The sequence below is a fragment of the Pelodiscus sinensis genome, chromosome 3 (assembly GCF_052426305.1).
Source record: "Pelodiscus sinensis isolate ZL-2025 chromosome 3, ASM5242630v1, whole genome shotgun sequence".
Taxonomy (NCBI): domain Eukaryota; kingdom Metazoa; phylum Chordata; order Testudines; family Trionychidae; genus Pelodiscus; species Pelodiscus sinensis.
The window spans coordinates 81,839,830-81,866,742 of record NC_143054.1 but is presented as its reverse complement, the minus strand read 5'-3'; the positions used below and the strand labels follow the sequence as shown (position 1 = coordinate 81,866,742).

The following is a 26,913-nucleotide window of genomic DNA, read 5'->3' as shown; positions in this document are numbered from 1 at the left end:
TAACTAAAACATGCCAGACCACGGATGTTGCCAAACTAGAGAGTGCCAAATTAGAGAAGTTCAACCTGTATTTCAGTTTATACCAGTTGAGATTTATGTATATTTAGTAGAGCTGGGCAAAAAGACAATAGATTTTTTTTTTTTAATTATCTTCATAGATTATTTTTTTTTAATTTGCTGGGAGAGAGCCTTTTTCAGCTAAATTTTATTTCTTGTTATGAAGTTCTTGGGGTGTACTCCTTCTCTTTTTTCCGTCTTTTCTGCCCTGCTACCTTTTTCAGTGCCAAAGTGGGAAGAGGAGGAGGGAAAGGAAGGATTTCCTTTCTCTTGTCAGAGCCTATTTTTTTATAAAAATGTCCTTGAAAATGTTACTTCTTATAAAATAATAAATCCTTCATGACAGAAAGTTTCCAAATGAAAAATTTTGTTCTGCTCTTTTATCTCTTGAGAGATTTTCCAGTTTCTTAATACTTTGCACTTTTATAGAGCATTTTTGCATTTTCCTATTCATTGTGGAGCTGTGCATGATTAGGAATTTCACTCACACTGGCACAATTCATTAGTTAAGGTTTGTATTGTTCGCCTTCTGCATTAGAGGCCAAATCCTCATAACTGCAAAGCTAGATGTGCATGATTCCTGTTGTGTTGCTTTTTTATAGAGACTGTACCTTACTTCCGTCTTTAAAGTTGCATGATGGCAGCATGTATATAGAGTGCCCACAAGAGCTTTTTTCTGCAATAAAACCTATTTTCTTATTTATTTACAATTTGTAGAGAGACTTTCCAGAGAATTAAGAAAATGTAATTTTCCAATGAAATATTAAGCTTTGAATGAGATTTATATTTTACCTGGCATTACTAGGGTCTTTAAATCAATTAATTTTAGATTTTCTTCATTTAAGTCACTGATCTGGAGTGAGGCTGGGGATGAGGGGTTCAGGATGCAGGCTGCCCCTGGGCCGTCTGTCATCACAGAAGCATGGGGCCAGATGGGAAGTGCCTTTCCATGGCTGCTCCAGCTCCAGCAAGCTCAGCTGGGGGAGGGGTGCAGGTGTCCTGGCTAGGGCAGGTCCAGGTTTGTCTTCCCTCTGAACTCCCCATCCAGAGTGAGGAATGCAGCCAACTGTGCACTTTCCCCTCACTCCCTGACAAAGGGGAACAGCCAGTAATGTTTCCATACAACTGGGGGAGGGCTGCAGCCCCCCTGCCCTCCCTAAAGAGAGCCTAAGGGTGGGAGACTTGGGGCTGGGCAGGCCTGAATCGGGAGGGGGCAGCACACCCCCCAGCCAGCCCCTTTCACCTGCCTAGTGATTGTGTCTTTTCTGTATGGTTTTATGCGCCTCCATATGCATCTGGGGGGAGCTTCAGCCTTTCCTCCCTCGCACACAACCAAGCCCTGACCTTGCTTTAAGTTATGGTAAAAGAAAGCTGCATGCCAAATTTAGTGGTCCTAGCTCTTGAACAGACAGACAAACTCACTCGCTTTTTCACAAACAAACTCTCTCAAACATATAGTAGATAATGGTGGTTCTATATGCAGTTGGGGAAAGAAAGAAATTAAGTGACTTGTCCTTACGCAGCTGCATGTGTTCCCATGTTTTTAAAGGAAGAAGCATTTTCAGGATGCTAAAGAGCAGTATGACACTAATTTGAAATATGGATGCATTTCTCAAGTTGGATGAGGCCAATTTACACTACATAAGCAGCCCTAACTGCACTTAAAAAAAAACAAACAAACAAAAAAACAAGCAAATGGTCTGGTAGCACTTTATAGACTAACAAAAGATGTGATGGAATCATGAGCTTTCGTGGGCACAGCCCACTTCTTCAGAATTGGGGAATCATAACCAGCTCTCTCCAGCCCCCTCTCCAACCACTCTGTTGAGTCTGTCTACATTGCAGTTACGAGAAACGAGACTACTTCGCAGTGCAAACAGGCAGAGACACTTGCTCAGTTCAAGCTGGTGCATTAAAAATAAGAAGTGTAGCCAGGGATAGCTTAGACTACACCTTGAGTTAGCTGCCATAATACGTACCCCGGAGGTCCGGACAGATTTGAACTCAGAAAAGTTTTGTTTTTCAGCTTCTTCTGTTCCCAGTTCTCTCTTCCATAGCTCTAGTGTTTGGTTGCGTAATGTCTCCTCCATTATTTTTACCCTGTTTCGTTATGTTTGTCTGTTGCATAATGTCATCAGTATTGCCTTACCTCCATGTGAAGTCAGTAGGTTCTCAGCTCTTTTTAAAATAAACCACTTTTTAGATGCATAAATCTAGATTTAAGTAAATATAGATTTATCAACAAAAATTGATCTTTTGCTCACAAGTGGCAAGCCTAACTTAGCTTCTAGTGCCTATGAAATACATCACTGCTATAAGCACTTTTTGTCTTTCTTTGTTGTAGGATTTTAGATAATGGGCTGTGTGCAATGCAAGGATAAAGAAGCAACAAAACTGACAGACGAGAGGGATGGCAGTTTAACTCAGAGTTCAGGGTATCGCTATGGCACAGATCCCACTCCACAGCACTACCCAAGCTTTGGTGTAACTTCAATTCCAAACTACAACAACTTCCACGCAACAGGAGGCCAGGGACTGACTGTCTTTGGTGGTGTCAATTCCTCTTCTCATACTGGAACTTTGCGTACAAGAGGAGGAACAGGTAGGTCCTGACACGAGCTTATTTCATGGTATATTTTAGTGCATTGTTTAAAAATATATCTATTTGGTATAAAGTACATCTAATTTCAGAGACGTCTCTGAGCTCTAAAGAAGCTTATTGACTTAGGGAAAGGACTTTGGAAAAGTCACCCCTGAAATGTAATCATTAAAATAAACTTCACTAAGCTTTGAAGTTGCTGAGTAGAATAACCATAATTTCAACCATGTTACTACTAACATATAGTACTTGCTAATTGTAAGCAATGGGGTAACCTAATTACCTATAGTAATGACAAACCCAGCTGAACCCTCTTACTTATACATCATTGCATGGTATCACAATGAAAGGACTATTGAGGGGGAAATCTCGCTCCCCTGGGGTACAGAGACCCCAGAAGGGTTCGAGGCCGGAGGTCAAATCAGTGAGGCAGGAAAGAAACCTAAAAGAGAAAACTTTATGATGCATGCATGCAGGCTGTCACTTCCAAGAGTGAAGCAGCAGCCCTGACAGACAGATTCAGGTATCCTTTATACAGAATGCTTAGACAGCTCAGTTGTGGATTGTTCTTCTTTAACATATCAAAGTCTCAGCAGAAGTACTTTGAGACTTCTGTTCACCCCAGGAGTGCTAGAAGTAAGTTTTTACAGTACACAAAGCCACATGAGAACTTGAGTGGAGGAGTCTACAAGGCAAACTGTGACAAAGATAAGGGTTTACATGACAAATTGTGACAGACTAGGAGTCTCCATGAACTTGAGATGGGAGGCATTGTAAGGGTCTTGATTAGAGCTAATTTGATTTCTCTCTGTTACAGGGAGAGAGGTCTGGAAAACTTTTAACCCTTACAGCAGTTTTCTTTTAGAAAGTTATGATTTCTGCACAGTTCCCCCCTTTAGACACAATTGGAGTTATTTGATTTTTCTCCCACAATTCCCCCCTTTAATACTCCTATTGGAGTATTACTCAAAGTTATTCTAGACATTCTTAAGTATTCTTCTTTTGCTGGGATGAATTCTTATCTTAGAGGGAGGTTTTCTTTATCAGTTGGGTAAATGATCCACTGACCATTCACCCCCAGATCTTTACCAGTGCCAATATTGCTTTTAAAACATAAGGGAAACATAAGGGAAGCATTCCCTGATGGATGTAATGCTTGAGTAAGGGGAATCCCTGAGGCAATCAGATTTTTATGCCAAATCTGCCTGTTCCCCCCCATGACTATGTACTTCTGGCACAGTGTTATCATTCTGGGCATCTACCCACTCCCGCTCTCCTGTAGAGTACTGACTACCAGTAGATCTGAATTTTAGGGGTCTGGTCCACAGGGAGGCAGGAGTTGGGATAAACTGTAATGGTAAAAGGCCTTCAGAGCCTTCTATAAGCTGTTCACATATCCAACAGTCACTTGTATCACTTGTATTGGTGAGGGACACAACCTTTTGCAGGGCTTCCCAATAAGGGTGGGGAAAGTTATATACTAAGGCTATTCTGACTACTAAAAGAAGGAAAACAATCCCCATCTTATTATAGTATCTTAAGTCTCTAAAGTAGAAAGGATAATAATAATATAGTAATTATCTAGCAACTAGCAAAGCAGTCTTTTAACTAAACTTAATCAGTTAGTATTGTTTGGCTTGCCTCTGCAGGCACTCTTCGAGATTTCGTAGTCTCTTAGTTCACTCAGTACTGGAATGGATTCCCCTTTGTGAGAGCTATGGGGCACCAGGCTCACCTGGAGGTCTTTGCTGGCACAGTCCTACCTCTCAGGTTGTACCTCGAAGCTCCTGGTGGAGGCCGGTTTGGTAACAGTCTGGTTTGAAAGTTTGCCGCCTCGGTCCGCTGAACCTCGTCCTCAGGTGATTCCTCCAGGGAGGGGTCCTGGGTGACGGGGTCAATCAGCTCTGTTGGATCTGCAGTTCGGCATACATGACTTGCGTGGATCCACGAGGGGCGCTCCTTCACCTTTACTGCTGTGTGGGTGATGAGCAGCAATTGGAACGGTCCTTCCCACCGGGCTGTCAGGGAATTCTTTCTGCTATGTTCCTTCACGAACACGTAGTCGCCTGGTTGGATGTTGTGGCACGGCACATCAGTAGGTGCTGGGAGGGCTTCCTTTACCTGCAGGTGCAAGCTCTCCTAACCGTCATTTTATGTCTAGATTTCTTCTTTCTGTGTGGCTGCTAGCCTGTGGGCCTCCTGCAACATTAAACTGCTTACAAATCACACATGAATTAGATATTCTTGAGACAGCTTCTAGGTGCATGCCTGGGGCGTACCATTGTTTTGGGATTTGTGAGGCCACCCCCCTTTTGCTCATGTGTGTCATTTGATGAGACACCTGAGCAAGCTGCCGTGTGAGAGATTTTTGGGGCGACTGGGCAGCCATCAGGTGCACCCATTATCCCAGCTGGGGATAAGGAGCAGCCTGCTTTCTCCCAAAGGTTTTTCTCTGCAGGTTGAGCAGCTTGCTGTAGTTCTATCAGGTCCTGCAAAGAAACAGGGAGGGAAAGAGAGACCAGAATCTGAAAGGGAGCCAGAGGTCCATGTGCTGCTGCACGTCTGGCCGCTGCATCAGCATTCCCATTACCCAGAGAAACAGGATCAGTGGCACCTGTGTGGGCCGGGCAATGGGTAATAGAAAGGGATGTAGGTAGCTGAATAGCATCAAGGAGTTGGGAGATAAGGGGACCATGAGAGATAGCAGAGCCAGAAGAGGTAAGGAAACCTCGTTGTTTCCAAATTTGTCCTGTGGCATGACAGACAGAGAAAGCATACTTTGAATCAGTATAAATGGCAGCAGACTGTCCGGACGCTAAAAGGCAAGCACGAATTAAAGCGATGAGCTCAGCAGCCTGAGCTGATTTTGGTTCCTGGAAGAGACAAGGCCTCTAAAACATTATTATCTGAGACCACTGCATATCCAGCCTTTAGTTTACCAACTGAATTTCTTTTATATGAGCCATCAGTATACAATACAAGATTTGCATTTTCCAGCTGTTGATCAGACAAATCTTTGGGGAGGTTTTACACAGTGTTCAAGCAATTCTTCACAGTTATGGGTATGTGCTTTACCATTAGAGGGTAAAGGAGAAAAAGTAGCTGGGTTAAGTACATTACATCTTTGAATTACCACATTTGGGGAAGAGAGGATAACATTCTCATACAGGGTTTGTCTCTGAACAGATAGGTGCTGGGTACGGTATCACTGTAAGAGAGCAGAGACAGCATGAGGGACCTGTAAGATAATGCTGTGGCCTAATGTGACAGGTTGGGCCTTTTTAAAGTAATTCAGCAGTAGCTGCAACAGCCTTCAGACAAAGTGGGAACCCACGGGCTACTGAGTCCAGTGTTGCAGAAAAATAAGCTACTGGACGAGGTGTGTGTCCAAGGGGTTGACAGAGAGCTCCAGCTGCAATTCCATCCTGTTCATGACAAAACAGAGTAAAAGGCTTGCTATATTTAGGTAAGCCCACTGTGCAGAAGAGTTTTAAGGGAAAGGAAAGCAGATTCACATTCTGGGGACCAGGTCACTGGGTCAGGAGCTAAGATTAAGAGTAGAATAGTAAGGGGCCTGGTGAGTCCAGAAAAGTTAGGAATCCATTGTCTGCAATATCCTGCAGTACCCAGAAATTTGTATACCTGACTTTGGTGAAAGGGTGAGGAATGAAAAAAACTTGAGATTCGCTCAGGTGTTAACTGGCGGCCATCTCCTAAAAGTAAATGTTCCAAGTACTGAACTCTTTGTTTTACAAATTGCAATTTGGCTTTGGAAGCCTTGTGACCCTTATTAGCAAGACACTTTAACACATAGGAGGTATCAGTTTTACATCTTTCCTCAGTTTCACTAGCAATTAACACATCATCAACATACTGAACTGCAGGGAAGAGAGAGAGAGTTAAGGTCAGCTTTTTAAAAACTGAGAAAACAGAGTAGGGCTTTTACAATAACTTTACAAAAACATGTCCAGGTTAATTGATGACCCTGAAAGGAAAAGGCAAAGAGAAATTGGGAATTCTTATGCACTGGAATAGAAAAGAAGGCAGAATATAAATCTATTACAGAAAACCAGGTTAGGTACTACTGGAAATCTAGGGATTACAAACTTATTAATGGCTCTTAGGTCTTCTACAAATCTATAGATTTGCTTTTTCACAGGTAGTATAGGTGTATCACATGGTGAAGTTGTATAAACAAGTATCCCTTGTTTAAGGAGGGAAGAGATTACAGGCTTAATGCCCTCTTGTGCCTCCCTAGCCAATAGATACAGGGCTACCCTTGGGAAAGGGTTGTTGTGTCTGTATGTTATTTGCACTGGTGTTGCAGAGGCTAGCAACCCCACTTCATTCACAATGGGCTGCCCACAATGTCTCTGGGACATCTGAGAGGTCCAGGAGGGGTGTATGTCCTGAGGTCTCATCAGATTCCTCTGAGAGTAGTAATGCCATCAAATTTGGAGCCTGATAGGGGGAAAGGTCAACAAGTATCCCTTCCTCTCTACAGAGAAGGTTTGCACCCAATTTACACAACAAGTCACGTCCCATAAGGTTTACAGGAGAACAGGGAGATAACAGGAAAGAATGTTCAGCTGACAAGGGTCCAAAGCGGGGTGGGGGTGCAGATGGCACATCTGGGGAATCAAGCTGTTTCTTTAGAGTAGCCAATTCTTGCTGCAGCTTTTCAATAGAATCTTTTTTTGCTAGCCATAATGCTCTGATTCTTTTTTTTTACTGCCACATCCTTCCAGAGGCACCAATATTCCATCTGGTTAGGATGTTTTTCCTCGAGGAAAACTCTAAGATAAGCAAGCTTTTGTAAGTCAAAGCTCTAGTAGCCATTTATTCTGGGAATTCCCCTGAGTATAGCCATTCCAAATGCTCAATAATTCCTTAAGTCTCCTTAGTTTCAAACCTGCAGGCAATACCTAGCTGACTGATCATCTGAGACAAGGGAGTCCCAGGCTGTGAGAAACCTTTCCCCTCACTAGGAGACAGACTTGAGGGAGCAATCTTATCCATGTTAGCACTGTCTTGTCCAAGGACAGCGCAGGAGCCCAACAGTACTACCCTCCCCAAGGATAGTACAGGCGTCCAGCAGCACTACCCTCTCCAAGGATAGTGTGGGAGTCCACACAAACTGTCAGCTTCACTCATACTCATGTGCCGGGGGAAACCGCCCTTGCTTTCAGCAGCTGTGCAGTGACACTGACAGCGCTGGTGCGGCTGCGGTCCCACTCCGGACTTCACTCACTCAAAACCATGTGCTTGGACTCGCCACCAATCAGTCAGCAACAACAACAACAAAATTCAACCCCTATTTGGCTATACCCAGTGTTTTCGTTTTAAGTTTCCCTCAAGCCTCTTAACAAAAAAATTTTAAGTAAAAAATGACTCTTACCGCCAGCCGGTCCAGCTGGTGACGAGAACAGGGAGGCGGACCGGGGGATTTTAAATGGATCCCTTACCCTCCAGATGCGCGCTGTAGTCCGTTCCCATTCCCCGTCATCAGCCTTTCCAACTGGAGTTCCAAGCCATCCCACTTCTGACACCAAATTGAGGGGGAAATCTCGCTCCCCTGGGGTACAGAGACCCCAGAAGGGTTCGAGGCCGGAGGTCAAATCAGTGAGGCAGGAAAGAAACCTAAAAGAGAAAACTTTATGATGCATGCATGCAGGCTGTCACTTCCAAGAGTGAAGCAGCAGCCCTGACAGACAGATTCAGGTATCCTTTATACAGAATGCTTAGACAGCTCAGTTGTGGATTGTTCTTCTTTAACATATCAAAGTCTCAGCAGAAGTACTTTGAGACTTCTGTTCACCCCAGGAGTGCTAGAAGTAAGTTTTTACAGTACACAAAGCCACATGAGAACTTGAGTGGAGGAGTCTACAAGGCAAACTGTGACAAAGATAAGGGTTTACATGACAAATTGTGACAGACTAGGAGTCTCCATGAACTTGAGATGGGAGGCATTGTAAGGGTCTTGATTAGAGCTAATTTGATTTCTCTCTGTTACAGGGAGAGAGGTCTGGAAAACTTTTAACCCTTACAGCAGTTTTCTTTTAGAAAGTTATGATTTCTGCACAGTTCCCCCCTTTAGACACAATTGGAGTTATTTGATTTTTCTCCCACACTATTCAGATATCTTCTCTTTTTTTCAGGTGTAACTCTTTTTGTGGCACTTTATGACTATGAAGCAAGAACAGAAGATGACTTAAGTTTTCAGAAAGGAGAAAAATTTCAGATACTTAACAGCTCGTGAGTTTTAAGAGGGTGGCATGCTTTTTAGTTACTATTTTATAATTTAAAGATTACAATGCCAACAACTCTCTTAATCAACTTTCATTTCCTTTTACTGATTATGTAACACACATTCAAGAAATATGCTTTTTAAGTCTTGTGCTTGTATTCCACTGCTTTTGAAGGACTTTATTGTGGAAAAATTTTCCAGAACTGCAATTTTTCTTTGTAAAGTGCATCTGTAAAAGTGGCACCACAAAGTTCCATGATGACAGCTTTTCAGTGATTTCCATAGCTAATAGAATTTAAATTCCCAGCACATTCAATCTTAGAATTAAGAGCAAAGCTTTAGTGCCTCATGTCAATAATAGAAGTGCTACAAACCAATATTGGCCTATATTAACACCTCTACAATTTCATTGTCTTCACTATTTTACATATAGGAATTTAATATATATAAAAAAACCTTATATTCACAAGAAGGAATACAGTCCAGCTTTGTATGCCAAAGGAGTAAAAAGCAATAACGTCTTATTTTTGACACCACAGTAAGAGGTTGTAACTCTGAATATGCACAGGCAGGTAACCCCTTGAGTAATAATGCACCATTTCTACAGTCGTAATTTAGAACTTCACTTTGAATCAATTTCTTAAAATGAATTTTAGCTACTGTCCATGAACTCATTGGGAGTTAAAATCTGCTTCTAAAAAACTATAGTACTCATGATTTACTGCAAGTCTTATCTCAGAATAACTTTTAGAAAGCTTTATGTGTTGTGGGCAATGTTGTTGTCGTCAAAACGAAATAAAAATGCGGTAATATTCAAAAGTATACAAGAAGGGATGAAAGAAGTATCCCATTCTGTTTTTTTATTGTATGACAATGGGGCAAATTAATCCCTGATGTAACTCTGTCAGTTTTAATAGAATAACTTTGAGGCTCAGATTGGCCCAGTGTGCATTAAAATGAAGTCAGGTAGTTCTGTGGAATATTTCATGAAACTGTGCAGCTGGAGAGCTTTGATGTGGATGAAAGTACAGAAGCCTTAGATAAGACTTGTAAATAGAACAGCAATTTAAAAACATCTCCCCTTCTAAATTAGCAATTGCAAAAAAAAAATCTGACAAAAGATTTTAGATTGCCCCCTTTTTTTCACATGGCCTGGTTCCTTGGAGGCCTTGACACAAGCTATATCAGGGCTTGAAATGAAAAAAACCTGTTATAAATTCCTTAAACATTCCACTTAATGAAGTCAATGGGAGCTCACAGAAAGCCACATTATTTGTAGTTATTGTAGGACAGAGAAAAAGAACAGATTCCACCCACACATGAATGATAGCAATGCATGCATTTTGATGTTGGTGCATATTGTGTGGAGGAAGGTTTTATAGAGAGGAAAAATCAGCTACTATTTGACTGCCTTAAGAGTAGAGTGCTCAGTAAGCATCCAGATCAGGCCCTACATACTTGCTAACCACACTCCTGGAATGTTGAAAATCAGGATGGAAACCTTACAAGAACAGGCTTTGTTGTGAGAATTCATACTTGTTTTTATGTTCCAGTTCCGGCAGGTTATAATTCAAGATAAACCTCTTTTGTGCTCTTCTGGTGCTCCTAGGAATCATGAAGTCCACAGGTGCACAAAATGACTTTTTGTATTCAATTTAACAGACTTCTTTTTGAATCTAAAAGAGGTTCGGGTTTGGTTAATCTCCTGAGTAAAAGTTCAAATCAGTAATAAACTTTATCTGAGCTATTTCATGGCTCCCTAAAATTAATGCGGGATTTGATGTACATTGATATAAAATATAATTTAATTCCCTTCCTCACTGGCACATTGAGAGAGATTTATTTTTTTCTCTTTTTGGATCACTTTATAACATACAGTATGTAACATTTATAGATATGATAAAATACCTCCATCTAGTGGAATTTATGTGCAATTATACATTTGAAATAAGAAACAAATAATACATCGCTGTTGTACAATAATAGAAACAAAGATTTCATAGAGAATTTTAAATTGTATTAACAAAAGATTTCCAGACTTTGACTAAAGTCAGGCCCATAAATAGAAGTGGCCCAAATTTCAGAGGTGCTAAACACTAGGAAGCCAGTGATATCTGTGTGTGCTCAGCAGTTCCTGAGAACCAGGCTATGACCATTTTTAGGTACTCCGGTTAGATAGTGTTAACCAAAATTGCTAGAATAAAAATTATCATGTCTGAGTTTGCCTGTAGCCTACTGCAAACAGGCATGCGGGGAGGAAAATCACACTCAAAAATCCATATTCTGTTATTCATTTTATAAGATTACAAATCAACAGCTCAAAAGATGTAAAAAAGGAGATGTTCTTTTTCTACATTCAGCTGTTTGAACTATCCTCTGAAGCATTTTACAAGTTCTCTCAGAAACTAGTTCACAGAAAAATAGGAAATCTTTAAAATACTTCATCTTTTTATAATTTAAAAACTTGTTCAAAACAGCATTGCCCAGATCTGATTTCTATAGTTCCTGTTTGCTTATTGAAATCTTTAAGATGCTTAGTTTGCATTTCATGATTTGATAAATTTCAATAAATCTCCATTTTATGGATTTGGAACTAGAGATACTTTATAAAATGTCCAAAGCTGCTAAGAAGATCTTTAGCTTGGCAACATTGTGCCACAGTGTGAATTGCAGACAGCTTCAAAGTGTTGAGAGAGAACTACCTGAGTGGACAATACTGATGCTAACAAAATAGTACCTACTTTGGCACATCTCCACTTACAGGAGAGTCGACGTTCTGGCAATCAGTCTTCCTGGGTTTGACTTAGCGGGTCTAGTAAGGACCTGCTAAATTGAACTCTGAGGGTGTCCCAGTCAGAGCCGGTACTCCTCACTGTTGCAAGGAGTAAGGGAAGTCAATGGGAACGTTTCCTCATTGACCTCCTGCAGTGGAGACAGCGCCACACTTAACTTAAGGTACATCAACTCTAGCTACATTATTTACGTAGCTGTAATTGCGTAACTTAAGCCAATCTTCCCCCATAGTGCAGACCTGGCCTTTGTGATTACATAGTCCTATTTGAAAGAGGACTATGCTAATGTGAATTAGGTACCTTTTAGTTCAAACCAGTAGTGTTCACACAGGACGCTTAGAGCACAGTGCTTTCGTGAGTTCTGTGATTCAGTCCCATGTAAGTCATACTCTTGTGTGCAGGGTAGAGGTGGCCTTGGTTAGAGATTGAATTAGAAGTCAGGAATATCTGGCTCCTGGAGTTGTGTTCAGGCCACTCAATCAAGAATCATCTCATCTGTTTAAAAAAAAAAAAGCTCTCCATGGTGAGGTGCCAAAACATAAGCACTGAGACAATTAATTTCCTTGGTGGAAAACATGTGCTTCACTTTTAGCAAATACTTAAGTTTCAGTGACTTCATTGAAATTAAATACATGCATAAGTGATGTCCGGAATAGGGATGTTCTCCTAAATCAGGAGTACAGTATGATTAGGAGCACTTTAACCTCATGCCTTGACCTCAAGTTGTCAGAACACTTCTAATATAAACAAATATCCCACAGTGTTTTACTTACATATGGAAGAGATTCAGACCTTGTGGAATTACTATTATTTCAATGGACGATATCAATATTTGTTTTGATATTTTTTTCAACGTTTACTCATTTTTCCTGCAACTGAAAATTTAAAAATCTACATAAGACAATTAATTAATGACAATAGATACTGAGATTCAGAAAGCTAAAGCTTTATAACTTAAAACATACTCATCATATGTCAAACTTTTAGCCTCAAGTCAAACTTACTATGTTCTCAAGCAGCATTTTTCTTTGCCTATCTATAAATTTCAACAGTTATTGATTGAAAATATTTTAGTCAGCTCCCAAAAAGCTGAGAGAGAAAACTATTGCATTTCATTACAGCAGATTTTCTTCTAAGGGCCATCTCTTGTCTTCATTCTATACCAGCAGTGTGTAACCTGTGGCCTATAGGCTGCATGTGGCCCTTTGGGGTTCTATGTCAATGTCCCACAAGACATTTTATTTACCATTGCCCATGTGCAGGATTGCCCAAGTCCTCTGATTTCCATCCACATAATTTTTTTCTTACTGATATTACTAAAGTGACACGCACATAAAGCAAGAGCCTGTAAAGTGGGATGTGTGCTAGTTGCACACAACACGGAACTGTAGCAGCACTCTGATTGGATGCAAACAGAGTGCACAGCTCTCACAGCCAATTGGCACACCCCACAAAGTCTAAGTACCCAAGTGCAGTTAGCAAAACTACCCTCTCCTAGGAGACCATCTTAGTTACAACAGTCTTGCAGTCCACTGAGATGGAGGGCCACTCATGCAGTCCTCTCAATAGCCTAGGTTGCCCATTGCTGTTGTATGCAAATGCCTCTTATTGACATATACTGAAGTTGTGTACATGTGTGGAAGGGGGCTGTTTTTCTTTCTTTAGAAAGATTTGGGAGAAATAGCTTGCACAATGATTTGAAAATGTAGCCACATCATTTGTTGTTTAAAACTGCTTTTGTTGGTGACCCTGAAAAACGACACAGAGCCCAGTTTTCAGAGGCTTTCTCAAGCTGCAGAATTGTAACAAAGCAAGTAAACGAGCCTTGTTACATTCTTGAGTTTCCATGTCCTGTTAAGGTTAGAGTTTGACATGACTCAAACTTTCAAAGAAATTTGGATCTGGTATTTTGTTTCAGGGTCTTAAAGTGCCTATATTTGAAAACTGGCCCCACACCAATTATTCAACGCTCCAGGTCAAACTCAGTCCTTACTAAGGGTGATTGCAGTGAAAATAAATATCCATTTATGCTTCTATGCTGAATTTGAAAGACTATACTTCTGATATCAATTAAGAAAATAAATTGGTGCATACAGATATGTGTCGTAATTTGACTTACCGTATTTTCCGGCGTATAGGGCGACTGGGTGTATAAGACGACCCCCTATCTTTTTAATTAAAAGATAGGGTTTCATCTTATACCCCAGCGCCCCTCCGCCTCCTTTGCTCCCGGTGTCCCTGGTCTGCTGGAGATGGTCCCCAGCAGACCAGAGGCACCGGGAGCAAAGCCGCCAGGAGCGCCTGGGCTGCCCCCCCCCCCCCCCCGCCGGAGCCCCTCCGCGGCTTTGAAAGCCTCGGGGGAAGCCGGCGGGGGGGCATCCCAGGCGCGCATGGGCTGCCCCCCCGCCGGAGCCCCTCCGCAGCTTTGAAAGCCTCGGGGGAAGCCGGCGGCCGGGCATCCCAGGCGCGCATGGGCTGCCCCCCCGCCGGAGCCCCTCCGCGGCGGCGCGGAGGGGCTCCGGCGGGGGGGCAGCCCATGCGCGCCTGGGATGCCCCCCCGCCGGCTTCCCCCGAGGCTTTCAAAGCCGCGGAGGGGCTCCGGCGGCGGGGCATCCGGCGTACAAGACGACCCCCGATTTTTGGGGGATGTTTTTTAACATCAGAGGTCGTCTTGTACGCCGGAATATACGGTAGAATGGTGCCACCTTCTCTCTCCAACATGGCTGTATGATAAAGGGGTGAGTTGTTGTTAATTCTTAGCATTACCTATAGCTTCATGCTTTAACAGTCAGATAATTTTCTTTGCAACAGAATTTCTCTTTGACTATTTCTCACCTCTATTCCTTCAGTGAAGGAGATTGGTGGGAGGCACGTTCCTTGACAACAGGAGAAACTGGTTACATTCCCAGTAATTATGTGGCTCCAGTGGACTCCATCCAAGCAGAGGAGTATGTTTTCTTCTCATTTTAAAGAGATATTAACACTGTAATTGAAGGAGAGTTGAGAATTTGAGTTGATTGATTGTAGTGTTTTTCAAGTGACTTACATCATTTTTATTTCAAGTTTCAGCTGCACTGATAAATAATTAGGTAATTAGTAACAAAGGGAGCACAAACTGAGCCATTTTTCAATGTCAATAAAAGAGGAAGAAACCATTGCAAATGAAGCAGACCTTATTCTGTTCTAGTCAGTTTCTTGCTTTAGACCAGAGTTGCCCATGCCAACTTATCAGTGCCCCAGGAACAACTAAGTTACATAAAAACAGAACAGATATATCAACCATCGTTTTGAATGTGGTGTGATGGCCTGGGAGTCTACAACAGCTAATAAAGCATTGTTTCCTAGGTCCTGTAGCCTCTGTGGACTGACACTTGAAGAGGCCATGGCTTCATTTTAGACCTATATTTATCTCATAATCAGCATTCTGTGCCATTAGAGCAATCAGTATTTGAAACACCAACCATAAATGTTATATTACAAAATTGCCTTATTGTAATGAATGGTTTGAGTCCAAAGAAATTTAAATTATTAGGTGCTAAGAACAAAGAAATCAATCTAGCACACTGGCACTGAGAGCATAAAAACCTAAAGAATCATGAAAAATAGTACCCTCGTAGATTGTATCTGGCCTTGTATTCAGTTTTATTAGCTCTGGCTCAAGAGGAAATATTGGAAATTAATAAAATGGCTGTATAATCAAGAAGTTTTTGGTCAATAAACTATTATACTGCAATTTAACACAAAATGTAAAATATACAGTTAACTTATAAGTTAGTCTGATTGCAGCTCTTTCCAGTGGCAGCATATTTTAAAAATGTGTTCCAACTTCTTTTCATTTATTCTTTCCATTCTATGCAATGGTCCAAATTCTGGCAAGCACCATGTATCAGCACTTACCAGGGGTTTGAGGTGGATGTCGATCACCCCTGCAAACCCAAAGAGAGGCTACTTCATTTAACCTTTATACCAGTGGTGTAGCCAAAAAAGGACAGTTGGGTGGTCCCCAACTTCAGGTGGGCAGGCAAGGAGGCAAGAGGGATTGGGCCACCTTTCCCCAAACCACACTTTGGGAGGAAAGGATGGACGTGCTGGCTAGGGGAGCTCAGGCCCCAGGGATGCACTCAGAGAACATGTGCAGGGGCTTACCCTGTTCTGCCTGCCTGCTCCCAGGCTGGAGCGCTCCAGTCAGGGAGTAGGGACAAAGGCTTGCTGCACTCTGTCTGGAGTCCCAGGCAGAGCAGGGTAAACCCCCGCACTCCAACGCCTGTCCCTGACTGGAGCACCTGGCTGATGGAGTGGAGCGAGTCTTCGTCCCTGCTCCCCGATTGGAATGCCTATTGAAATAGGGCAAGCCCCCGAACTCCAACTCTGCTCCCCAGCAGAGCGAGGTTAGCCTCCCCGTCCCATCTGTCCTCAGCTGGAGCACAGAGCAAGCTGGTAGAGCAGAGCAAATGCTGGGGCATGAGGAGAGTCATAGAGGGCTGCAGGGGTTAGGCCTGGATGCAAAGTGAGTGGGCCACAGCCCACTCAGGCCCACTATGGCAATGACCCTGTTTTATACAGCAGAACATCACTTATGTTACAGGGCAAAGCCTAACGCATGAGGACCACAGTGGACAGAACAATGGGACCTGTAGTTTTCTTAAATGATCTACAATTTAGGAACTCTGCAAGTTGAGTGACTCTACTGAGCATCCTATCTTGCATTTTTCAAACCTCCTCTTATGTTTTCAAGGTGGTATTTTGGCAAACTTGGCCGTAAAGATGCTGAGAGACAGCTGTTGTCATTTGGAAATCCACGAGGTACCTTCCTTATTCGTGAAAGTGAAACCACCAAAGGTAAGATGGCCAGTTCTACGACTATTAATAGTGCATGTCAAAGAGAATTTTAGCTTGTGATTATTACAGGTCAGTAAAATTCTCTGGTGAATGACACCAGGATTGCATGACCTTGCCTGGCCAGACTGCTATGATCACTTCAACTCAATTCAGTGAAAACCATTATTTATTGCTGTACAATTAAAATGTCCACATCTCACCACCTCAGCTGGATATAAGTAAGGGATTTGAAGAGAGCAGTGTTTCTCCATACTTTTCTCATCTCTTCTGAATGTTAGTTGCACCGAATGTTTTTAATACTTTTAAATTTAAGGGGTTGCCCATGCAGATCCATTTGAAGGACTGGAACCTAAGACTGTTTACGTTTTCCCAAATAATCTAAAATGCAAATCAGCCAACGAGTGTGACTAAGAAAAATACAGCTGTTCTCACAGAAGCCTGATTTATCTAGGTAAAGAACTATACCCAGAAAGCTTGCATGAGTAGGACTCAGATGTAAAAATATCAATACAGAACATAGCTTGAGAGAAGGCTTATTCCCTTGGCCCCCAAACTGTTTTTAGAAAGAATCTCTCAACTCAAAGAGATGTGTTTATCTCAATAGGGAAATCTCTTCAGAAAAATAAGCTCCAAAATCTATAATTTTTGCTCCATGCTAACAAAAATCTTTTTCTTGCTGAGTATATTTCCCTCTTTTATGAAACAGAATCATATAAAAACACTGGCAGTTTTCTGAGTGGCATTTTTTTCTAATCCTAAAGGGTGAATAACAAAAGTTGGAGAACTCTTGCAGCAGTTTCAGGATGTGTGTGCATTGAAAAGAAAAACCTGCAGCACCAGGTCCCAGAGTCTAGATCAGGGGTCTCCAAACTTTTCAGCCCGAGGGCCGCATTAACTATCAAACAGCAGTTCAGGGGCCGACTACACACTTGAGGTCCAAATAAAGAACAATCAAAACATGGATGTTGTTTTTAATTATGTATTTAATATTATTTTATTCAGTTATTATTTAATAACACATTAATACACTACACATGAACACCTGTATTAGTGTGAATGGTGAAATTGTTTCCTGGATGCCAAAATAGCAGACATTTCTGGCTTTAGATTTGTTGTCCCTAACATCAACAGTGACCTGAGATTATCATCGGACAAGTTTGTTCTCAAATTGTTCTTCACGTATTTCATTCTTGAAATGTTTGTTCACACAGGTATGTTGTTGCAAAGATTGAAAGGTACCTTGATGCAAAACTTTTGACATTAGGAAAGTCTTCCTTGGGCAAAAACTGGTAAAAACCCACCAGTCCTATTTTGAACTTGTCCCTAAGGAGGTCATTTGCTTGCAACTCAATGAATTCCAGCTGCAGTTCATCTGGGCAACTGGCCACATCTGCTTCAAATGGGTTTTGAAACAATCTCACTTCTTCTGCCTTTGAATCCAAAAAGGTCTCCACGGGCCGGATGAGAGGGCCTCGCGGGCCGCATCCGGCCCCCGGGCCGTAGTTTGGAGACCCCTGGTCTAGATCAATTACTGAAGCTACAGAAGAGATGTTAAATTTTGATTAATTAACAAATCGGATAGTCAATGGGATTTCCTTTCTCTTTTCAATTAGTCAATAAGGATTGGGGGGGCGTTCCACCTTTGAAATGTACAAGAGCCCCTCCTGTGCATTTCAAAGATTGAAATGCTACATGGAGCTTGGGGTCAGTGGGGAGTCTCCTGTACATTTCAAAGGGGAAGCACCCGCTTGGAGCCTGGGGTCAGTCTCCATGCGGCATTCCAACTCTGAAACAGACGAGAGTCCTCGCTGGGGCTCTTGTACATTTCAAAGTGGAAGCGGTGCATGGAGACTGGGGCCAGCGGGGGACCCATGCTCCTTGCAGTGCTTTTGCTTTGAAATTTACAAGATCCCCAGTGGGCACTCTTCTACATTTCAAAGTTGGAACGCTGCCATTGCGCCCCTTCCCCCCCTCCCATGGAGCTGGAGCTGGTGAGAACCAGCTTTTAAGCCGGCACCTCCTAGCACCTCCTCCTCGCCCCCCCCCCCTCCTGCGGCCTCTTTGTGATAGAAACAGGAAGGGGGGGGAAGCAGCTAGACACACTCATCAGATAACTATCTGATAAGCCTTTGTTTATCCAATAGTCGACTAGTCAATTTAGTCACTTACATACCTAGGCTACGGACCTAAAAATAGCAATGCTGATTTTCTCAAAACTCAGTGATGAGGGGGAGATTCTGAGACAATGCTCCAGGTCTAGCACGAATATCTACAATATTTTTAGTACTCAGCCTAAACCTAAATCTGGGGTCTGAGACTCAACACAGGTTTTTCTTTGCAGCATAGACGTAATTTTGAGTTCTGGTGAGCAATGCTTTCATATCTGTGGTGAATAGCTCATAGGAAGTCTGGTACCATCCAATATGACCAGAGGATTTTTTAATTCTGTATCTGACTCCTCCTTGCAGTTGTCTCCAAGATGGTCCTGGAGAGAAATTTTCCAGCAGAAAAGCTGGTTGTGTAGCTGTTTTTAAGCACTGTTTCGCCAGTGATAGTACTGAAAGGAATTAATCTGTTGGTTGTGACAAAAGAGACAATTAGTTCTAATGGACAGCCAGTCAGTATGGTTTTTCATCAAAACTGGAGGTGGTAGTGACCAATCCCGTATATTGGGTAGACTGAAATTGGCAACTGCCACCAACTTGTTTCTGATTACCTCTTAATTTATGAGGAGAAAAAATGGTACCAGAATAATAGAATTTATGATAGTGCAGGTTCTAATGAGACTGAATCAAGTCTGTGTGGACACAGTCTCCTTTAAGCTTTGAATAAAGAGATGATATCTCAGCTTCTGATCTGGAGTCATTAATCTTTTAGTCAGAGAACTGCTTTATGCTGTAGGATATATTGTCACCTCTGGTAAGGAAAAGGACAGATCTGTATATCCTCTCCTTTGAGTGTTTGCTTATGTCCCTTCTACATTAGGTATGTATGCTTGCCACATGCACTGGTGCCAGAAGTTTTTCCCTCAGCAGTACCAGATGTGACTCTGGTGACCCATGGAGTGGCACCCTCAAAGCACAATATAAGGGATACTGCGCACACTCCCCTCCCCTCCCCCTCAGTTCCTTCGTGCCACCAGTAGCGGTGCAATGGAACAGTGTGGCTTTAACCATTCTTTTTTCTGTTTGTTACCCGCAAATGCAGTTTTTCTGTTGTGTTATAGTTCGCTCAGTTCCCTTGGTATATAGTTTAGTGGTAGTTTGTAGCTTTTGTAGTTGCCCCAGACAGGACTTTAGCCTAGGGATGGGACATGCCCCAATCCCCAGACTTCAAAACTTGTGAAGCGTCCTGTGCCTAGTAATGTCCCGTGCATTAGTTGTCTGAAATGCCCATGATTGAGAAGTGCTGTATTCCAAACCTCAGTAATGAGGGAGGAAGAAAGACACATCCACTTCAGGGTGCTCCTGAGGGAGTTGGCACTGACTCTGGCACCAGAGCACAAATCAGACTCAGCCTCAAGTGCTGTGCCATTGGTGAGGAGTGCTCCAGCAGGGCCGTCTTCAATCCGGTAGCATTTCTCCTCACCGTCTCCAGTCAAGAAATCAAATATTTCAGCAAGTGGATGGTCCCCAATATCCTGACAAGTGAAGACGGGAGACCCACCATGGGCAGCTCATCACCTCTGTCTGGGAGTCAGGCCCCAGCTCAGGTAGAGCAGTCCAGCCCTTCCCATCCCACGCCAGTTACACTGAGCTGTGAGGAAGGCTCTGTGGGCAATGCAGGGCATATTGACTTTGCCAGTGCCAGTGATACTGACCTAGTTGGTATCACAGTCCCACGGCAGGCCACCATTGGGCTTTTTTCAGGTGTCTCCACCCCAGTCAGCCAGCAAAGCACTATCCGGCCAAAGCACTATCCCACTAGTGCACCCTTCACTTTTCGGACAATGGAAGACAGGCTTCACAAGCGCCCTTTCGGTCCCCAGACTATAGGCAACACTTGCCAGAGCCTTCAGACAAACCAGCTGAGGCCTGCGACCACTGTCATGGGCACTCAGATGGGATCTCTGTATCCCCAAGACCTAGGCACTGCTCCTGGGACCATTCAGGTGAACAATGTCGTCAGTTTCAGTCATGCTGGCTCCACTCCCCGTCTTGCAAGTCCTCGTGGTCTCAGAGGTCCTCTGGCCTTAGGACCTGGTACCATGTGAGTGGTGGGAGACGTCAATTCCTAGTTTCTCATCACTGATCCACCTATCCCCAATGATCCCTGAAGTCCTATGGCAGAGACTCGTCCCACTCAGAGATCTGCAGTTTTCACCACCATGCAGAATATAGTCAAAAAGCTCTTTTGGTCTCTAGGCAGTGAGTGTGAGGCCTCAGAAGTTGGCACTGAGCGTGGCTTTCTGCCACAGGGACACGCACCAGTGCCTGATGCAGTGCCAGACAGGGGTGGCACCACCTCCCTGTGTGTCCATAGGGACAATGAGCAGTGCCATGGGTACCCCGGGGGTCCATCCAGCCTTCCTGGAAAATGATACAGTCTTAAGAATTCATATACCACCCTAAAGACCCTTGGGTTTTATGTCCTGGCCCTCTCCTGAAAAGGTTCCAGCCTCAACACCCTCTAGTTTAAAGGACCCAGCTGCATCAGCAATCACCTGCCATGAAAAGCAAAGGCTACACATGCCAAGTCAGCTGCCCCCACCGTCATCCCACACCACACATGCAACTAAAATCATTTTGAGGGTGTGCCCCGGGACAACATACTGAAATAGCTTGGTCCACTATAGTGTTAGACCGCTGGGTCTTGAACATAGTATCACAGGGCTATATCCTCCAATTCTTTTCTTCCCTTTCCCTCCCCATTCTCTCCTCTTCAAGGTTCCTTCTCACAAGTCTCCTCATGCAGAAGGTTCAGAAGCTGCTGCAGCAGGGCTGAGCTGCAATCGGTGTGGCTGTGAACTTCTACCTGCTTCCACGCGTGCAGCTTGGATTCACATAGTAGGGTATGGACATGAGCAAGCCCTCAAAGAAAAGACAGTTACCTGTTTTGTAACTGGTGTTCTTTGAGGTGTGTTGCTCATGTCCATTTCACAACCTGTCCTCCTTCCCTACTGTTGAAGTTTCCAGCAAGAAGGAACTGAGGGTGGGGGAGCTGGCAGCACTCCTTACACAATACCAGGAGGGCACCACTCCACAGGTCTCCAAAGTCACCCCCTTATGGTACAGCTGAGGGAAAAACTTACGGCACCAGAGCATGTGGCGAGCTGACATACCTAATAAGGAATGGACATAAGCAACTTATCTGGAAGAACACCAGTAATGAAATAGGTAACTGTCTTCTTCCAGTCTGTCTAAAGTCTAGAGCAGTGGTCCCCAACCTTTTGGGGCTGCTGGGCGCCCGGGGGTAGCACCGCGCATGGCGCATGCCCAGAGTAGGGGCCGTGCATTCGCCGGGAGCCCGGGGCGCAAGAATGGCTCGGGCTGGCCCTGGTCACTAGGTGGGCGCACACAAATGCCCCGGCGGGCACCATGGTGCCCGCAGGCACCGCGTTGGGGACCACTGATCTAGAGTCCTGCCATGAATTTGGAAATACAAATGTTCAGTGGGCTTCATACTTGCAGTTCTCTGTTCCTACTTAAGAAATAGACTAAGTTGCCGTGCTTTCTTTCTCCGAGATGGCTGCATTGCAGTAGTAGACAAAGTGATTGCTGCATATAACATTTATTAATTGGTTGTCAGTGTTTGAAAAGTAATTTGGGATTCTTCTGCATTACAGTACATAACTGTAAAATCGCTATATCCAGAGAGTGCCGTGAAAATCTCAACATTTATCCTGTTTTGCCATTTACTTAAGCCACAGTATTTGCACTGTAACATGACACTTAAAATCGGGAAAGTAAATTTAACAACCTCAACTAGTAAATGTTAAGACGTGAATTCTCATCTACACTAAGATCCCTGTTTCCTGCTAGACCAGTGTAAAGGGGACTTTGTGTAAATGAAAGCCTTGGCCTAAGATTTTTGTAATTGTATTAGGCTTACCAGTTTTTATTTAAAGTATAAAATGTGCCGTTTGGTTTTTTATCTAATAATATGTGACTAACGTTCTATTAAAAAAAACCTGTGCAAATGACTGCTTATATTTTTCCCCTTTGAACAGGTGCCTATTCCCTGTCTATTCGTGACTGGGATGATATGAAAGGAGACCATGTCAAACATTATAAGATCCGTAAACTTGACAGTGGAGGATATTATATCACAACTAGGGCACAATTTGAAACTCTTCAGCAGCTAGTTCAGCATTATTCAGGTAACTTTGCAGATAAATATCTGATACTCTCAGCTGTTGCAAAACAAAAATATTTGCTGTTGAGCTCTCCTCTAAGATGTCCTAAGGCAGGGATTCTCAAACTGGGGAGTTAAGACCTTAAGGGGACCACGAGAGTATTACATGGGAAGTTGCAAGCGGTCAGCCTCCACCCCAAACCACGCTTTCCTTTCAGCATTTATAATCCTGTTAAAAACATACAAAAAAGTGTTTTTAATTTATAAGATGGGGGGGAGGGGAGGTAGCTCTCGGAGGCTTGCTTTGTGAAAAAGATCCCAAGTACAAAAGTCTGAGAACCACTGTCCTAAGGGTCTTTTTACTAGGTTTCTCATTCACTGCAGTGCATCTTTATTCTTCCTTTCCCATTGTTTAGAGTTTTACACCCCATTCATAGGGTACATATAGGCAGTGACATTTCATTTGTTCTCCTGTTTTGTTTTGTTTTGTGTTGTTTTTTTCCTTTCTAGAATCCTCAAAACACTTTGGTGCACTCATTTTTGTGAACTGCATGATTATGGGGCAGGGCTAAATAGAACTTCCTAGTAGCATAATTATCCAAATAATTGCTGCTTGGTATGTGGCATTTCAGACATCATTTTTTAAACTCTCTACTTGCATTGGATACATTTTGTTCTCTCAACAAAAATAATTTTGCAGGTACCAGGATTTAGACTACAGATGTGCTTGAACCACAAAAATCAGATCTTGGTCAACAGCAAAATTCAGATCAGTATCTGGATTCAGAATCTGTAAGAATGTGGGGTTTGTTAGTGCATATTGATCCAGTCCCATTTCAAAGAGGACTAGATCAGAGGGAACTGATGAACTGTTAATGTATGTCAGCAAGGGTGCATACAGTCCTTGGCAGTTTAGTGTGGTGTAGATTCATTGTCTGGCTTGCTGCAAACTAATTATTTGCATAGACAGGCCCGTAGAAGGAGAATGGCGCCAACACTGTGTCCTTTTTAATATCATATTCTAGATTTTTGTGTTTAATTGGAGAACAAGTCTTCTGTTTAGAAGCAGATCAAATAGCTCATGAACAGCTGTAGTGCAGCCTTCCCCATACAACCATGCCACTGTGCCTGAATGCAAGGGTGGAAAAATAGTATAGTCTCCGTGTTGATTCAGTCTTTGAATCCAGTGCAAAACTGCCAGCGTGCCTCTGCTAATTAATACCTGTCATGGTGATGTGTTGTCTCCACTTTTTAATGGAAAGTGGATTCAGACTGCAAACATATTATACACAGGCCTTCAAACAGATGTTAGATATTAACAACTTTCTGGCACCACCTTCCTAAACTGGATTTAATTCAGCAAGGTGAAAGGTTCTCAAACCTCATTATCTATCCCTCTAAGGCTATGCCACACTTTTAATACAAAAAGAGTCTTTTTCCACTAACTTTTTTGATCACCAGTATTAAATATGACCCTCAGCCAGGCCGGACAGGAATAATTGTGAAGGGCCACCCCTTAGTTGGGACAAGGCACAAATGTGATCTGCGTACTTTTCTAAATTAAGGAAGTTAAGATTCGGGTAATTGACTAATCGAATAGTTGATGCATTTTTGCATCAACTATTCGATTAGTCGATAGGGTGCCTCTGCCTTTGAAGTGTAGCAATGTAGCCTAGGGCTGTTGCTACACTTCTAAGGTGAAAGCGCCGAAGCCCGGGGTCAGATGGGACTCCCCCACTGACCCCAACCTCTGCGGGTGTTGCCGCTTTGAAACACTCCCAGAGCATTCAAAACGGCAGTGCTGCACGGAGCTGACCACTTTAAAGTACCCCCTCTTCTTTCCCTCCCTTGCTGCCTCTGACTATCCTGTCAACTATCCGATAAGCCTTTGTTTATTGAATGGTCGACTAGTCCTTCACATCCCTATTCTAAATTACTCTTAATTGGCTTGTTTCAGCACCTTGCACTTTAAACAAAAAGCATATAATCTTTCCACGCATCCTGCACAGTCTCTTGATATTGACCATTTTTATGTGCACTGATTGGTCACTAGTACAAACAAGAAACCAGTTTAAAGAACTCAGTTGATTTGGCCAAAAATAGTACATGAAACTGATTCATACCTTATGAAACATAGTATTTTTTATGATAAAGGTTTTTTGCCAAAATTACATGTGTAAGGCAACACAGCTACAGAATTTAACTCTCACATGGGGCTGATGACTGACTTTGCTGGGGTTCCGGGTCCCCTGGAAAGGGAGGGTCTTAGGACAGCCAGCCCTCAGTGTCATCTAAACTTCACCCTGCAGGGCTCTAGCAGGGCTTTAAATGGCTCAGGGCTCTAGCCACCACTACTGCCATGGGGCAATTGCAGCCCTGCTCTTGCATTTCAACGCCTGAATTTATTCTGCATTAGCAAGTGCTGACATATAACATGTTACAGAAAATTATTACTAGTGGACAAAGCAGACTCCATGTCTGCAAGTGTCATTAAACACAGTGGAATTAAAGAGAGAAATAATTTGACATGAAATGTATACTACTGCCTTATACATGTATGTATATTATATTGCCTATATTTTTCCACCGAAATAGTATTATATGTACAACACTCTCCATATTCTAAGTATATAAAATAATATCTGATTTAAAAAAAAAAGTAAAGAGGATGACTTCTGCAGTAATTCGTTTGGGGCAATGGATTATATTCCATCTATCCTTCAACATTTTTTCACTGCATAAAAATAATGAAGTGATATTTTTTTCCTATAGCCAGAAGTGCAAGATGTATTGTGTTGTTTTATCTTTCATGATTAGCTTCAAATTGTGTATACAATTTACACAACTGAAACATCTAAGCTCTTGAATTGCCTTAAGAAAAGCTTTCATGGGATTTTTTTCTGTATCTTATATCCATACTCTCTTTTTTATGTGCCATTTTCCTGCCCTGCCCTGCTTTTTCTTCTTCCCTCTTCCTGATGGTCTTACCTGAGAGAGTTCTTATAACTTAGCTGCAGGTGATTTTACACAAAACAATAATTACTTAGACCCTTGGGTCCAAAGCATTTCTTCTAATCTCTGGTACAGTATCCTGACTTTCAGGGCACGCTTGCTCTGGGGAGTTTTTCGAAATAACTCCCCTTATTCCAAAATAACAAGACAAGCATCCACACTACCACTCACATTATTTCGAAATAATAACTCCTGGTTGTGAAGAGGAATAAACTTGTTTTGAAATTGAAATAATAACTTCTGAATTAACTAAGTAACTTCTTTCAAAATAACCTGGTAGTATAGACATAGGCTTATGGATAAAGTTGTAATGCCAACTCTTACTCAGGATAGCCTGAGCTCAATCATTCTTTTCACTAACAGGGCACTTGAAGCTACAATTCCAGTCAACCAGGCATTAATATGAGGAGTGATGAGTTATTCATGGAAAAAATGGGTCTGGTCTATTCTTAGTAGGGATCCAACAAAGTCACGGTCCATTGTGGTCAATTTCACGCTCATAGGTTTTAAAAATGGTAAATTTCATTATTTCAGCTATTTAAATCTCAAATTTCATAGTATTGTAAATGTAGAGGTCCTGACCCAAAAAGCAGTTGGGGGCGGGGGTCCACAAGGTATTGAAATGTGGTTGTAGTACTGCTACCCTTACTTCTGCGCTGCTTTCAGAACTGGGGAGCTAGAAATAGGTGGCTGCTAGCCCATATCTGAAGTCAGAGCCACTGCCAGCATTAGCAGTGCATAAGTGAGGATTACATGGTGTGGTATTTCCACCTTTACATCTGTGCTGCTGCCTGCAGAGATATGGCCTCAATTAACACCATTTTCTGGCTGCCCAGCTTTGAAGGCTATGCAGAAATGAGAGCAGCGATACCATAACTCCCTTAAAATAAGCCCCCCCCCCCCCCCAATAACTCCCTTTTGGGTCAGGACCCCAAATGGAGAAATGCTGGTCTCCCCATGAAATCTTTATAGCCTAGGATAAAAGTTCATAAAAGACTAGATTTCACAGGCTGTGTCTAGACTACGGAGTTTTTCCGGGATACCGGAGGTTCCGGGTGGTATCCCAGAAAAAC

At 42.7% G+C, this 26,913-nt stretch overlaps 1 protein-coding gene across 6 annotated transcripts in view; it reads left to right on the top strand.

Moving 5' to 3' along the window:
* The window catches only part of FYN (FYN proto-oncogene, Src family tyrosine kinase), a 200,090-nt gene that overhangs the window by 134,356 nt on the left and 38,821 nt on the right, over positions 1-26,913 (top strand). For all 6 annotated transcript variants that reach the window (XM_075923993.2, XM_075923991.2, XM_075923992.2 and 3 more), the window contains 5 exons: positions 2,402-2,659; positions 8,815-8,911; positions 14,545-14,643; positions 16,431-16,534; positions 22,704-22,853. In XM_075923993.2, the coding sequence (XP_075780108.1) occupies positions 2,413-2,659; positions 8,815-8,911; positions 14,545-14,643; positions 16,431-16,534; positions 22,704-22,853 (697 nt within the window). In that variant the 5' untranslated portion in view covers positions 2,402-2,412. The remainder of the gene's footprint in view (positions 1-2,401; positions 2,660-8,814; positions 8,912-14,544; positions 14,644-16,430; positions 16,535-22,703; positions 22,854-26,913) is intronic.